The sequence below is a fragment of the Erithacus rubecula genome (genome assembly GCF_903797595.1).
Source record: "Erithacus rubecula genome assembly, chromosome: 9".
Lineage (NCBI taxonomy): Eukaryota > Metazoa > Chordata > Aves > Passeriformes > Muscicapidae > Erithacus > Erithacus rubecula.
In genome coordinates, this window is record NC_136660.1 from 29,432,795 (window position 1) to 29,449,086 (window position 16,292).

Sequence of the window (16,292 nt, forward strand, 5' to 3'; positions counted from 1 at the left end):
GGGGATTTTTTTTATCAGATTAAACACGATGAGCAAAATTATTTTCACAGATTCACAGTAGAATTACATTTACAAACTAAAGCAACCACATCTCTTCCCCCTCCCCTCATGCCCATTTGTATTGCCCCCAGCAGACACCTGTCCAGCCTCGTGCAGGTGTTGTCAGAGAGATGTTCTTGCTGAGCATGGCCAAAACTGCCCCTGGATTGTGCTGCTTTTTTGGCTGATGTCAGTTCAATACCAGGAAGTTTCTCATGCTATCCCAGATTCCAGCTGAGCAGGTTGGAGGAAACCTTTCAGCATCAGTATCTGTTGTCAGAACTTTGCCTTTTACACTTAACTGTTATACCAGATATTTTCAGGGAGGAAAAGACTAGAAACCATTAGGTTGATTATAACTTCTAACTCCCTTTGAAAGGGGAATGTCAAAGGAAATTATTTCCTCCCTAAAGACTCCTCCAAAGGAGGACATCTGCCCCTCCTCTGTTTGGCAGCTCTTTCTTTGTCTGGCCATGCAATGCTCCTGCTTGGCTCAATATCCACAACCCTTCAGCCTTCTGTGTCTTTGGGCACCTCCAGAAGGGCAGTGCCAAAGCCTCTGGCTCTCTCTGGAGATCAAAGCTGATGGCAGCCTTGCCACATGTCAAAACCTGTTCCTCAAGGAACAAATGGAATTAACCTTAGCACTGACAAGGCTCTGAGAACAGCACAGCTGACCTGCAGTAGGGTCAGTGAATTTGGGCTGCATGAGGCAATGGCCCTAACCCAAAAAGGACCACAGGAATGTTCTGAGCCCTCTACCATAGAGCCTATGCTGAGAAATGGGCTCTGGGTACACACAGAGATTTAATTTTTACCCAATCCACAAAACTCCCTCTTTGAGATATTTAGGTTTCATATTCATCCTTGCTTCTCTTTGTCCCCAAAACCCACCTCTATACTGACAGTAATATCCAAAACAGATAGGAGGGATCCCTGTATTTTATTGTGCTTACATGTCCTTGGCTTCTAACTCCAATCAAAGAAATAAAGATATTTTTGAGACATGACATCTGCCTGACATTCTCCATTAGAAGTGGAGGTGCCAGGGAAGATGCACATGGGACTTGTGTTGTTATAATTGAGCCCTAAGGGCAAATGTCAGGAATGAGGACTAATTAAAAGTGGAAAAGACTTACAATGCTAATGTACAAAGGAGGTGCACTCCCACCAGCTCCCATTTACAGCACCACACTGGCCATAATGCAGTTTGTAGCGGGTCCTATTTTCTTCTTCCTCCAGGCAAACATCTTTTTCAGCTCTCCCCTGAAGCTGTCATGGAGCCAGGCGTAGAGGAAGGCATTGGTACAAGCAGACATCATTGCAAACCAGTGGCACAGCAGCTGGATGAAGTTGAAGTACTGCTTGTCAATCAAGCTGATGTCAATGTCCTTTATCATGTTGAAGATGTGTAGGGGCAGCCAACAGACTCCAAAGGCTGCCACCACTAAGACCAGCAAGCGAAAAGTCTTTCTCCTCCTGGCACGGTCCCACTCAGCTTGGCCCTGGGTGACATTGCCTGGGACTACACGGTTCTTCAGTTTGACTGAGATCCTCAGGTAGGACAGGGAGATGACAGCCAAAGGCAGTACATAGGTGATGATGAGGGTGCTGTAGGCGTAAGCCAAGCGATCTCTCTTCATGTGGAACCAAAACTCCTCGCAGATGGAGAAGTCCAGCTCTGGGAACTCTGCGTGGTAGGTGTGGACCAAGGCTGGGGCAGCCAAAGTGCAGCTCAGCAGCCAAATAGCAGCCAGGATGTAAGCACAGATGGGGATGGTGAGCCTCCTGCGGAATGGGTACACCGTGGCACAGTACCTGTCCACAGCTATGACAGTCAGGGTGAAGACAGACACAAACACCGTGACAGGTTGCATCAGGAAAACAAAGTAGCACATGAAGCGCCCGTAAACCCATCCCCGGGGCTCAAAGGCATAGGCCAGGGTCAGGGGCACACAAGTTGCACACATGAGCATGTCTGAGAAAGCCAGATTGCCTACCAGAAAGTTGGTGACATTGTGCATTTTTTTTGTCTTGCAGATGACATAGATGAGAAGGTAATTCCCAATGACACCAATAAAAACCACCAGCGAGTAGCAGGGGATGATGAGTGGCTTGAAGGACTGAACAAACTGGAGCCCTGAGAATAAATTGCTGGTGTTGCTGTGAATCGCAGAGAGGAAGCTTTGGGAGGTTAAATTGTCCGAATTCATCATTTTCCTCCTCCTGTTGTCTGCCGTCAGCTGAGTGAAGTAGTTAGCACTGCGCTGCTCCCCACTCAATCAGTGGGATAATGAATGGATTACTGCCTGTCCAGAGGTTACCACATGGATAGTAAACAAGCAGCCGTAAATGCAGAAGGTGAACTTGTAATCCTTGAGAGGCAGCTTTCAGCAGTTCCTAAGAAAAATCAAATACAACCAATTTCCATTCAAGTCCTCCTGTATCTACTATTAAATCTAGCTTTTGACAGCATGCCACTTAATAAATATTTAATGCAGTGAGTACTTACTGCTGGGGGGTTTTAATCCCATATGATTTTCCTGTGGATGCCAAGAAGTGCCCTAGATGTCTGTCTTCTGCAAATCCAGGAGCGTGTATGTGTGTGTGTATCAGAGAGAGAGAGAGAGAGAGAGAGAGAGAGAGAATATGAGTGAGAAAGAGGGCGATGCGCATTTACAAGCTAAGTGGAGATCACTGTTTTTAAACAGTCTTCACTACTAAGTAATGACAGATTTGTGTGTAAGCTTTTATCCCCATTGGCTGCCCTGGGTATTACGTTGCTCTTTGTGTGTTTTTTACTGATAGTAATTAGTTCTAGAATATCCTTTCAAAAATTCCCCTCTCCTTCCAGTACATCTATAATTGCCCCTCGCTGCTAAAAATCAATTTAGTTTCATTAGCATGAGCCTGCACAGTATCTAATCCCAAATTCGCTTTGCCAGAGCCCCCAGAGTGTCCAAAAATACTACCTGTAATTTTGTTGCTATAATGTAACTGTAAAATAGAATTTTAATCACATGCTGAAGGCAAATAAATGTTTATGCCACTAGAGGGTCTCAGCTATGTACCTGTGAATGAAGTTAGGATTAGAAATGTGCATTTAGCTTGTAGCACAAAGGATCTTATTTTACTTAAATTTATTTTCCACTGGTTCTACAATGTTTGCTCACCCACTCTGACTATTTTCAGTAGGATTTACACATCTTTAAAAGTAAACAAACGTGTGAGCATCTCAAAGGAAATATTAGCATTCAAATAGGTTAGATGTAAGGGTTTAACCTGCAGAGAGCTACAGCAAACTGCTAATATTGCAACTACCCAAAAATATTTCAGGTGTTTCCACATTTCTGCATTAGATTTGTTAACCTTTTCTATACCAGACAACAAGTGCTAACCAGTCTGTAAAACAATCTATAGTTGGTTTTTCCTGGTTCAGGCATTAGAAAGCAAAAAACTCAGGATAAGTGTTTACAGAATATTTATTTAGACATCTTCATCCAGCTCTTGTCGGTTGTTCTAATTCTCCCTTAACACTTCTGCATTTCAAGCAAGGACCAGGATCTCATCTGGTGAAAACCAGTGAAAATCCACTGCCTCCATTTGTACCAGCTAGAGAAACTAAAAAATCCAGGGAGCAGCCTAACTTCTGAATGCTTCAGAGCAGAGAATATTGTTAGGTTCTGCAAGGCACTCAGGGGATTTAGACACGATTTTAAATGATAGTTTATCTCCTAGTCAGTTAGACTAAGGAAATATTAACCCATTATTTTCTGGGAGACTATGGACACATCCTTTTGTTTTGATGTCATTTGACATAAATCAGAAGTTTAAATAAACTTCATTTTTGTCCTACTCCTTTCCCTAATCTTAAAACAGAAGCTAATCTCTGTAGCCCTGCTTCTGATCAGAGAGGTTCTGCTTGTGAAGGATGGGGAATTCAAACAAGTGCTGGCTCTGTGCTGCTGCGTGCAGGGTTAGATTATGCCATGGACTGGAATAGGGCTGTAATTCCAGCCTGAGGGGAGAACGAGCATGGAGCCCCATTGCTCAGGGGTATCATCCTTCTCTTCATGGCTATAGTCACCTAACCATGACCCAGACTAAAAATGGGGTGTTATAGCCCACTTCAGAGTCCAATCTCCCTCTCTGAGCTGTATGGGACCCAGGGGAATATGGAACCTGTTTATCTCTACATACCCAAATCCAGGATAGGAGAGGGACCTGAGGGCAGAGGCTGCAAAGGGACAAGGAAATAGGAAATTCCTTCTGCTGTCACCACCCAGTGCAACCACACTGCTTGGTGATAAGCAGCATGCTGCAGAATTCCTAAAACCCATACATTCAATTGCTCCATTTAATGTGGGAGCAAAGCATGGCCTGGTTTAAAGCAGGATTGCAGCAGGCTTTGTACATGGTCTCTCATAGAAGCCAAAAAATAGGAAAATGAAGGGAGGCATTTGTAAAAGATCTTCATATTGCCCACATCCTACTGGAATGACAAGGTTCGAGTGAGGAAAGAAGCCTCACAATAATATAATTGCAAACAAAAAAATTGAAAATTTCATTTTTAACTAAGTGATTTTTTTTTGCATCTTTCCCAAGAGCTGCAGAGTTGATCCCATAAATATCCACATTGTATTCCCAGGAGAAAAAGGTTTATTGTTCACTGTGTGAGAAAAATAAAACACAGTGTCATCTCAAGAAGCCTTCAAGGTCACCTTAAAGCTCAGGTCACAAAACAAACCTTATATCTTCTTTTCTTTCAAGCTCTACCAGGCAATCTTCCTGCGTTTTCCCTTGCCTTTAAATTTATTTCCTTCACCTCTGAAACCAGTAACTGGTACACCCTCTGTTTGAAGGCTCCTACCTATTTCTCATAGTGATTTTCTGTTTGTTTTGGCTTCAGGCAGAAAATGTCTTCAGTTCAGCTGTATACTACAGCCAAAGTCTGGAAAGATAATATTTAATAGAAACCTGAATAGAAAAATATTCCAGCAATTTATCCCAAGGTAATAATCTTTTCTCCTTCTAAAACTGCAAATATTAATTTTGTTTAGAATTTCCAAGGCTATCTGACAGAGTCCTTCCTGAACAGACTATAAGTTCTTTTCACATGCAGAATTTCCTCATTAAAAGAGAAAAGGTCACAGAAACTGCATTACTGTCATATTAGAACTATTTTGACATTCCAAGTGTATCAGGGTGTCACACACAGGAATGATGATGAGTGTCTGGTTGAAACCCTGGTCTTCCTTGAGCCAACAGAGAATGTTATATTTAGAGCCAGACCAGCACTTCACAGAAATGTTTCACAGCTGAGTTTTCATAATCTCTTATGCTAATCTGTCCAGCTCTACACAGAAACTCTGAGTACAAACATTGGAAGTTGCTTTTAGGCTTTACAGACCAAAACATTTTCTTCTGTCATAAAAGTCTCACAGTTTCAGCTGTTAGTTTTCCATGTTCATGGAAACTATATATATATATATATATTTTTTTTTTTTTTCCTGTAAATCACAACTATTTTTTGTAGCACAGAGCTACTTTAACAATTCTTTCACATTCTTTTGGGAATGTTCTGTGCAGGACAGATCAGGTAGTTCTTGCAAAGCCAATAATAAAAACAGATAATTTGTATATTTGGAATTATGTCAGACTGGGGGTTCCTTTACCATATTCTTCTTTTGGCCAGCCAATGAGCAAGATGTTATTTCACACAACAATTTCAAGTCCATGCAGCTTGCCCTCCCCCTATTTAACCATATAAATGCATCATGTCTGTCCCTGCTGTGGACTGAGATATCACAGTCCCTAAACTTTAAGAACCTTAGTTTACAGCTAAAGGCAAGTTTTTCATTTATTGTTTTGAGGGAGGGTTTTTTTGGCTAGGAGTTTTTTGCTTGTTGTTGCTGCTTTTCTCAAATTCGGGTCATCAAACTTTGATAAACACAGGATTTAGATTAAAATAATTCACTATAGATGAAAAATAACATGTAAAGTGGAGGTCCTGTAATCTGATAGCAGTTTTATAGTAGATTTTACACTAGATTTAAGGACAGAAGAAAGCACTCAAGAGAGACATTAGACAGAATAGGATACCCAAGGAAGATTTTGTGAAATTAATTTTCCATCTATGTTGTTAAAATCATTTTCTCAACACAAAATATGTAGCAGTTCTCAGCTTGGTTTTGTGTAGCATATGAGAAATCATCATCTATATCAGAGGAAATCTCCTAAGAACTGTGACACAGACAAAGAACTGCAGCATCTATGAAGAAATTGGACCAGAAGACAGCAACTATTTGTGTTACTCAAGAACCTTGTTTAGGATTGACCAGCCTTGATAGCTCTTTTTATTTTATCATATTAATACAAAAAGCAGGACTGCATCAAGTAAATTTGGTAGAAACACCAAGTTTGGAATCACAGAAGACATGACAGACGACGGCACAATTAAGCAGTGAAACTTTGAAAACCTGAGGGAGAACAGAAAGAAAATTTGTCATAAAATACAAAATCAAGGTCACCAAAGTGAGAATTTTCACTGTGGCTTAGGACAAAGTAAATTGTGTCATGGGTCTATAGAATGGAGCAGGCAGTGCATTTGAAATGCAAACAAAAGAAAATCTACTGCTCTGTGAGAGTTCTCAGACTGAATTTTCCTCTACTTTCTTACAACCTCTGGACAATTTTCTTGCTATAAGTGTCTATTCACCAGAGCAGAATTGCTCTGTATTCTTTAAAAGCACTGGAGAGGATGGTAAACTCCAGGGCAGGAAAACATATATTTATAGAAAGGAGCAATGTTAATGAAAGAATAAATTCACTTTGGGTGAATTTAAGGTAGAAAGTAGAACACTTCTAGGTTGGAGAGCAACAAATTTCCCCTTGTAATTGTTTGCCTATTGAACAGCCAGTGTATTACAGGGGATAAAAACATCCATGTGGACTGATTTCTTGCATGGAGCATGGGTTTCAGAAGGTTCCTTTCCATCCTTCATCAACACAGGCTTCAGACTGTATTCATTCCCACTTGAAAGTAACTCTACTATCACCTTTTCCAGCGGTATTCCCATTGATAATAGGAAGAGAGCATTCAAAAGATAGAATTAAAATTTATATATCTGCACATGCACACATGGCCACTAAGTCTTAATATATTTCCAGTATTCTTCATCATCTTTCAATGGGGAGATTGTTGCAGTAGGGCCTGTGAAGATCTTCTAGAACACATAAATATTTTCCAAACAAACTTTTCCTGTTGCTGATCTGCTAATCACTGATTCTTATTTCTCTGATCTGCCTTCCTGCAAAATTGTTGCTGAGAGACTTGATACAAGCAGCTCTGATTCCCCCACATTCCCAACCCCTTAATATTTTCTTTCTCTGCCAAACCCACACAGGAATTAATGATCAAGGAAAAAGTTGTTTTGTTTTGTTTGTTTTTTTAATGTTATGCTTTATTGTTTTAGTATGCAGTCATGAGGGAATTTTTTTGTTGTTGTTTTTTGGGTTTTGTTTTTTGTTTCTGTGTGCATGTGCTGTTTGGGGGTGTGGTATTTTTTACATTTCTAAGTAAACACAGGAGACACAGGTTGAACATTAGGATGACTAAAGAGGCATTTATTTTAATATGTTGCTTTATCATGCCAAAGTAGAATTTTGCTGAAAAATAGGGTCTGCCTAACAAGTCTGACCATCTCTGATAGCAATAGAATTTCAGATTTTTACTACAGATTCTTCTGTGAACTCATGACTGAAATGGACCCTAATCATGTTACGGGAAGAGAGAGCTGCTGTCTTCAGCATTCCCATGGACAGGACTAGGAAACAAACAAACAGACAGACAGACAGACAAATCCCTGGGAAAAAGTCCTTAGGAATATCAGAGCTAGAAGTTTCCTTCTTCATCTATAACTGTAATTTGAGGCAATACTGCTGACATATCGTGGTAAAATGCATTTATTTGTTTGGCTCAGTCAGAACTCACCTGGGAAAAGGTATCTGAATGTCTCTGATCTAAATGTTGTTACAAGGAAGGATAAAAATAGAAAAGTATGCAGGTAGATTTGCATACTAGTCAAATCCAACAATTCCTACCATTCCAGAAAAACTGGCATTTCTCCTCTGCTCACAGGTCCTGAAGGCATGCAGAGTGCAGTACAAATATGTGCCCCAAGCCAGAGCAGACTGTGGGAATTGGCTGCCACAAACATCTGCAGATTGGATGCTGAGCTCTGGAGAAATTTCATTCTCCAACTGTTCCCTGCAGCCCAGAACTGCCGGTAGTCAGGGCCACTGCAGGCAGGTTAACCTGGGGCAGCAGAGGGCTGCCAAGAAAACCCAACAGCTGAGGCTTGATGGGACAAATGCTGCCCTGCCCATGGCACTGCTCTGTATCACCGCGGAGAAACAGTGCATGGAGAGGGGTTCGAGCACCTCCAAAGAGGTTTCCCGGCGCCTGCAGCACCAGGGACAGCGGGGATCTGCAGCACCAGGGACAGCGGCACTCAGAACCACGGACAGCGGCACTCAGAACCACGGACAGCGGCACTCAGAACCACGGACAGCGGCACTCAGAACCACGGACAGCGGCACTCAGAACCACGGACAGCGCTCCCTTGAGCACCGCGGACAGCCCCGCCAGGAGAGCCACAGCTTCCCCCCAGGATAGGCTTGTGTCCCCCTCCGTGTGACAAGGACAGCCCAGAGCGCCCCTGAAAAACAAGGGCATGACTCTCAGAGCCACCCCTGTACCTGGGGATTCTCATAATAAATACAAAGTGCACTTTTCCCACCAAAATCCTCTATGTGGAATCCATGAAAAAATGTCAGGCCACAAGTTGTACTGAACTCTGGCCTCAGTGGGGATCTCTCCCCAAGAATAAAGAAGGACAAAAGTATTTCCTGCTTCCTTAATGTCATGGTTTATCCACAGCAACTAAGCCCTATGGAGGCACTGGCTCACTCCACCTGATGAGACAGCAGGAGACGCAGAACAGTAAAGATGAGAAAACTCACGGGTTGAGACAATGGCAGTTTAAAACTGAAGTGAAAGCTGCATGCACAAACAAAGCAGAACAAGGAATTCACTCACTGTTTGCCATGGGTAGGCAAGTGATAAGTCATCTCCAGGAAAGCTGGGCTCCATCACATTCAGTGGCCACCTGGGAAGATCAATGCCATCAATTCAAACATTCCCCCTTCCTTCTTTTCCTAGCTTTACATGCTGAGCATGACACCATATAATAAGGAACATCCCTGTGGACAGTTGGGGTCAGATGTTCTGGATGTGTCTCCCCAAATCCGTGTGAACCCCCACCCCCCTGATTGTTGGGGTGGGGTAAGGGGCAGAAAAACTTTTACTCTGTGCTGCTCAGCAGCAACAAAAACTTCTCATTTTATCAATATTGTTTTCAGCTCAAATCCAACACACAGCCCCGTGTCAGCTACTGTGAAGAAAATCAACTCCATCCCAGCAAAACCCAGCACACTGCACTATCCCAAATTTCCCATTTACCCTGGTGATGGGTAAAGGACAGAAGAGATCAACAGCTACCTGATGTTCTTTAGCAACCATGCTGTCATAAGCAAATTTGCTGATTTCATGGAACAATGAGTTCAATTAATATTTGTCAAACAGAAAGGTAAACAACCCAGAGGACCAACATCATTCCAGCTGCCCTTAGTTGTTTATATGAAGTAATAAAATCCAACTTCCATTTAATTAACTATCCCACTAACAGCAATCTGCCCGGGAGCTTTAAAAGCTCTTAATACTAAAGATTTGTCTGGAGGACCGTCATCTAGTTTGATTATAGTTTGCATAATAACATTATGTAGATACAAGAACACTATTTAGATTTGAGCTGTTCTAGTCTCTCATGCAAATTCCTGTTTGAAGAAAAAAAGAAAAGAAAGAAGAGAGATTGGACTTTTATAACCTACATCATCCGAATAAAACAGAACTTTTAAAGAGGACTTATGCACATTTTCAGTTCAGTTACATTTATAATAAGGAAAGGATATTTTAAGCAATAAAATGAAACTTTCTTTAGCATTTTCACAGCCAGACTGGTTTATGATCATCTCCCCTCAAAATATACAGATCTATATTTGCTCTCAGGACTATTTCCCTCACTGTGTGTGTGTGTGTGTGTGTGTGTGTGTGCGTGTGCATTGATCCCTTTGACCTAAGCTTCAAACCTGGGTTTATTTTCTTTTTCTGAATTTCTCTTCCACAGTAGAATTTTTCTCTGTTCACAGCAGCCATTAAAGGCATCCACTGTCAGATGTGTAAAATCAGTCCATAAGGATAAATGGGAAGAAATTAGAGAAACATAGAAGATGAATGATCACTTCATGATGACACCTGCTTCCATGACTTGCCCCCTCCAATAAACACCACTTCTGCTGTTTATTCTTTCATGTTTTTCTGATATGTGTAACTAGTTAAAAATGGCAATATTGCTTACAGAAGATTCTCTTCCTGTGAAAATCAATATGAATTTTGCTGCAGATTTCAACATTGTCCAGTTTCTCCCCTGCCCTTTTCTTTAATATATTGGCTTTAGAATGTGTCTCTCCAGCTCTGTCCGCTTCCCCCATCTTTTCATCTAACACAAGAAGTCTGAAACCACAAAGACCATCAGATTTCTTTTACTGTGACTCCTGTCTCATCTCTGTCAGCGCCTCCTTTGGATACTCTTATACTCTTCAATGAGTCTTACCAAGAAGAAATCCTTCTGTAGAGTACCTCAGCTCATGTTCGTAAGTCCTATTATTTCCCATGGATACTCTCCCATTACCTGATTGCTCTTAGATTAAGAATCTAATCTCATAGTAGCTTTTCCCTAACATTTTTCTTATGGAATTGTTTTGTTTATTTTGTGACAGCATTTATGATGGGAGAATTGTTCTTAGCAATGGGCTCTGTCAAGTACATGAGCAGCACTAAGAGTCACGGGTTTGCTCTAATTTTATGAACACTTTTGTTTCAACTGAATTACTGGTTGAACTCCCATCAATTAGAAGACATGCAGTTGCTACTATAAATATCTATCCTATAATGTGTCTATTTTTCCACAGGTATTTTTATTCCAAAGAACAAATTTGTTTTACTTTGCAAGATTTTTAAGTATCTGTTATCCATGGTCAGTCACTTCAGGGCTGGATGTAACCACCCTCTGATGATGATGAATTATAGTGAAATCACACCCATCAAACAAAGCAGCTGGGAGCCTTTCACTGGAAATCTTTTTCTAAAAATAATTGCTAAAAAGTTTTCTAAAAACTTGCAGTTATGCATTGTAATGTCAAAATAACTAATGGATGAGAGCTTGGCAGAAATCTGTGAGGTCCAGCATGCTCCAGGTGTTTACAATTCTTACATCACTTTACATACATTTTGTTTCATCATGACAGCAAAATAAATCTTTCCTATTAAGAAACATAAGTGTTGTTCCAGATACTTCATTCCCAGTAGTAGTGAATCATGAGAGCCATATCCTAATTAGACTAATCTATAAAAGTCTCATAGAAGTGAGCTGATACATGTTATATAGGACTCATTTATTATTTTAACCCTATTGCTCAAGCAGTTCTGCAGGTGTTCAGAGGGACACACAATTGAGCAAGGCAAGACCTGCCCAAACAGAAGAAAACTTTATCACTGCAAATGTAACCAGCCCAGAAGCTCAGAGCATTTTATACACAATAAGGAACAGTGCTTTCTGACACCAAGCAAAGATCACTCCACACAAGGGAGGATGAAACTGAGGCTGGGTAATTTTTACCCTGGAGCAGAATAGATATTCCTGGTAGAACTGACAAGAGAATTCAGATTTGCTGATATCTTATGTAGGTAAACCAACTTCCCCTACTACAATGTGAGGTGTCATCATTCAAGAGGAACAAGACAAGATTTTCTAATTAACCATTATAATTTCTTCTGTTTCTTTTCCAATATTCTAAAGCCAGATTTGAACAGAAAAAAAAAATCAAAATACACAGCTCTAGGCAACAAAATACTCCAAATCCTCTTCTGAAGATGCCCATGGCACTGTACTTTCCAAAAGGCCAAACCTCTTTCTATATCAGTAATGGTTCCTATTTTTATTCTAGTAGGAAAAAGAGCTTTTAAGCCTGGTTAGAGTTTTAGTCAGCAAAATTATTCTACAATATTTTGTCTAATAGAAAATGAGGTAGGAAAAAAGCCCCACTGAATACTTGCCCCTGAATTATTCTTTCTGAGCACTGAAATATTATTCCCCATTCTTTTGAAAGCTTGGAGAGAAATGGTGTACCTCAAAAACAGTAAAGAAAGCATTGTTGATGGGGGGTGATTATATAATATGTATATCTAAAAGCTCCGAAAGAGTGAAGCACCTGTATTTATTTAAGCTTTTCTTTCTCTGTTGTTGTTCCCATTGAGTATTTTAACTGAAAAATGCATGAGAGCTTCCCAGAATATTCAGGAAAACTGAATCAAACAGTAACTTTTTCATTCTGCTGAATACTGAAGAAACAGCAGCAGTTTGATTCCGTGTTGAAGGAAGTGAAATACTTGCAGGAGTTGTGGGATGACACTGCCATTGACACAGAGGTTTTTGGCAAGGCCATGGGTCACAGCCTTTAAAACAGCCAGATCTCAAGTTAGAAGAAATCAATAGAGGTAGTGGACCAATATATCAGTGCTCACACCAGCTGTTCCTAGTGTGCAGACCTCATATTTCAGGGTAGAGTTTGTAAAATTTCAACCTTTATTCTAATTTATAGCAAAAATTAAGTGTTACAAAATTATTCTTAAACCACTTTTTCTCCAGTTCCCCTGAAGCACGTTAGCCCACAAAGCTTCAATGAAGTCAACAGCTCAAAGGAATGTGTTTCAAATCTCTTCATTTCTATCCCTGGGAAAGTGGAGCTGCCATGAGCCTGGATATGAATACCTGGGGTGTATTCCTCAGTCAATAACTTTCTGCATTTCAAACTCAAGATCCTGTTTTAGTCTGAAAACTCCATCTTTGCCATCGGTGTAATAATAACCCCCTGCATTCTGGCTTTCAATATTCAAGGCTGGAATTCCCCTTCACATGACCTCTGAACCAAACCTACATAGCCCTGGGTTCACACCTCACTTCATGACAGAAAGTTTTAACAAATTGTGATGAAACCTCAATAGCTGAAAGCAAGACAAAGGCATCTTTTAATCGTCAAATTAGCTGGAGGGAAGAGCTGAAACTGCTTTCAGTCAGGAAAAGAAGGGGAAATCATTAAAGGAAATCATCCCCTTTTCTTTCTCCAAGTAATTAGAAGAACCATCTGTATGTTCATTTCTCTACAGTGAAGGGTGTGGATTAGCATTTCAGAGAGATTTGAGTTCAACCAGTAATACTTTGATGTGTTAACGTGAATGATGGTAAAATTTCTAAGGCTTTCAATGTTATACAAGTTAAAAAGGGTGCACATGTCACTTTCCAGCCACTCTTTTTAAATGACTATTCAGCATAGCCAAATTTACATTCAGAGAATTTTCCTTTTATCTCTGAAAGCATATTTAAAAAATAATATGTTCCCATTAAAAGAAAATTATTGTTTACAGAATGCCCAGCTATAACCCTGTGGATCTGTGGACTATGCAGCACCCACTGCCAGAATGAAATGAAAATTGTACAAAAGGCTGATAAAAACAATTCAGATGTAAAAAAGCTAAATAAACCTTTTAGTTATGACTGCTTTTACTCAGTGGGATAAGTAATTTTAAATATTTCTGTGGTGATTTATAAAGGTATAGCAAAATTTCAGGCACAAAGCCATAAATAAATAAAGCACACTGAAAAGTGAAAATGAAAAAGTACTACAGACCTAGTTTCACATGTATTAAACAACAATCTCTAGTGTGGGACTAGCTCTGATTAATCTGGAAACAAATCTTTCCCACTCATGGCTCTCCAAGTACTATAGAAATCTGCACTTGACCTGAGGCAGAATGGAAATTATAAGATAATATAATATTATATAGATTTCATAAATAAAAGGCCATGGGATGTCTAAATCATTCAATCAAGACCTCTTCATGATTGAAATTAAGTCCTATGGATAAGTGAAACTGAATTCAGTTTTCCCAAGTTCCTTTGTCACCATCCAGTTCTCTTAATATTCTTGTTCAGGTCATTGCACAAAGTTCTGTCTGTTTGTTTACCAAGAAACCCCAACTCCAGAATTGCCTTCCACGAGCCCAAGTCTTCCTCATCATCCATCATAATAACTAACCAGTTAACTGAAAGTAAAAATGCACATCTGAGGAAAAAGAACTTTGAGACTTGGCCACATCTTTGAATTTCCCAGCCACATCAAGAAAATAGCAGCTCTTCCCTTGAAGCAAAATGAAATTTCCAAGTAAAACCACAATGCTCTAGATCTGGGCATTGCAAAACACTAACAGCTGTCACCATTTCTTGCAGAAATAATTAGGGAGGGTCCTCAGTCCATCATTACAAATCTCTGCAATACCTTTGCTCTGTAAATGAAAACAGAATATGGAGGATGTTTGTCCAAATGGCAGCAAAATGTAAAGAATGGCAAGGGAAGAAAGAAATAATTTATTTTGCTGCATTAATTTTGTAAAACAGCTGATGTCATGGTGTCGTTTTACCACTATGCTGAGGAATCTTGTTCTTGAATTCTACAGGCCAAGGATTTTAACAAGACAATATTAAAATGAGGTGGCCATTGATTAATTCCATTTAAATTAAATGGCACTTTGTGGCACATCAACCTGATTGAATTTGAACACACACACATACCCTAAAAGAAATTATAATCTGTAATGCCTCTCAGTGTCCATGAGTCATAATAAGAGAGTTTTCTGCTAAAATAGATGTCAGCTAATACACTGTGATATTTTGTGGCAGAGGTTCACAAGGACTGAATTAATTCCAGTGAGATACATCTCCCTGGGGTCTGTCAAATGTGACACTGAGAGAAGGCAGTTAAAAAGCAGCAAAATTCATCCATTAAAGGGTTTGGAACCCAAATGTATCAGTCCCTTATCAAATGGGTTTTTGTTAGTTCTAGGGTTTTTTGTTATTCTGTTAAAAGTAATTTCTTTAAAACTTAATGTATTTCAGGGTTATATTCTCTGATTAACATGCTTGATTCAATTACTCAGACACTCTTTAATTCATTTTTTAATGTGTAGCATGTAACTTCAACCTCGAAAGGGCTGAGAAGGTCAGATCTGAATGAGCAGAGTACAATAATTAAGTATAGCCACAGAGCCTGCCCACACAAAGCACCCCATTACCACTGGAGCAGTTTCCCTTCTGTCCCATTTCTCTCTGAAGTTAATGCTGCTTGACTACGATGAATCACAGTAGATAGTGCCCCATTATCAGCAAAAGTAGTCTATAATTCATAATAAAGCAATTTTTGACCCACTTGAAATGCTTTTTGTGCTAAGTTATTCTTTTTTTTTTCCACGTTCAGCATGAGTTGCCTCTATCCAGTCCAGCAGCTTAGTTGCTGTACACAGACTTACTTCACTGAGATTGCACACTGCTGCAAGGCTTCCAAAATACTGCAGAAAGAAGCAGGATGAGCAAAGAGATCAGAGGAGCAACAACCAGCTGGAAAACGTGTCAGTGGGGCTTGGAGGAGACATTCACAAGCATTTGCTCATTAAATGTGAAAGGGAACAAAGCTCTGAGAGGCTGAAATGCAAAGGCTGGGCCAGCTGCACATGTGCCATGGGAAAAGGCACATCTGAGCTGGGTGAGTGATTTGTGTGCACCAGGTGATCAAGGATCAAACACCTTGTCCATAAAAAGAGAGATGTCTGGAAGGCTCTGCAGAGGAGTGTGTGTGGTGCAAAGGAGGGGGCAGAAGCTGTGTAGATTGTCTTGCTTTTCACTACTCCAGACTGATAGAGCCTTCCAAGTGACCTGACAGGGCCACAGCCTGGCTGTTTACAGCCACCATCACCCCTGAGAGCACAGCTGGAAACAGCCTGAATCAGCTGCCACAAAGGGCTGCTGCTCAATGCCTCCCAGAGCCTGAATGTGTGGTAATCATCCAACTGGGGAGCCTGAAATTATCCAGCTGGAAGCACAAGACATCAACTCCAGCCAAAAAAAAAAAAAGAGTTATCCTGCTGTAAGACTCATGAGGGGAGGCTCAAGCTGCTTGCAGGGATTTTTGACAGCAGGCAGGAACAATGTGGTCTGCACTGTCCCCACACATGATGAGGTGTT

At 40.4% G+C, this 16,292-nt stretch overlaps 1 protein-coding gene across 1 annotated transcript; it reads right to left on the reverse strand.

Moving 5' to 3' along the window:
* Positions 1-1,094: 1,094 nt before the first annotated feature.
* Positions 1,095-2,258, reverse strand: PRLHR (prolactin releasing hormone receptor). Its single transcript, XM_079313020.1, has one exon. It carries the CDS (start codon positions 2,253-2,255, stop codon positions 1,221-1,223), a length of 1,035 nt encoding a protein of 344 aa, XP_079169146.1. The 5' UTR covers positions 2,256-2,258; the 3' UTR covers positions 1,095-1,220.
* Positions 2,259-16,292: the final 14,034 nt, after the last annotated feature.

Bases quoted from the DNA above. Each gene is read 5' to 3' on its own strand.
- PRLHR (XM_079313020.1), bottom strand. From the start codon at position 2,255: ATGATGAATTCGGACAATTTAACCTCCCAAAGCTTCCTCTCTGCGATT.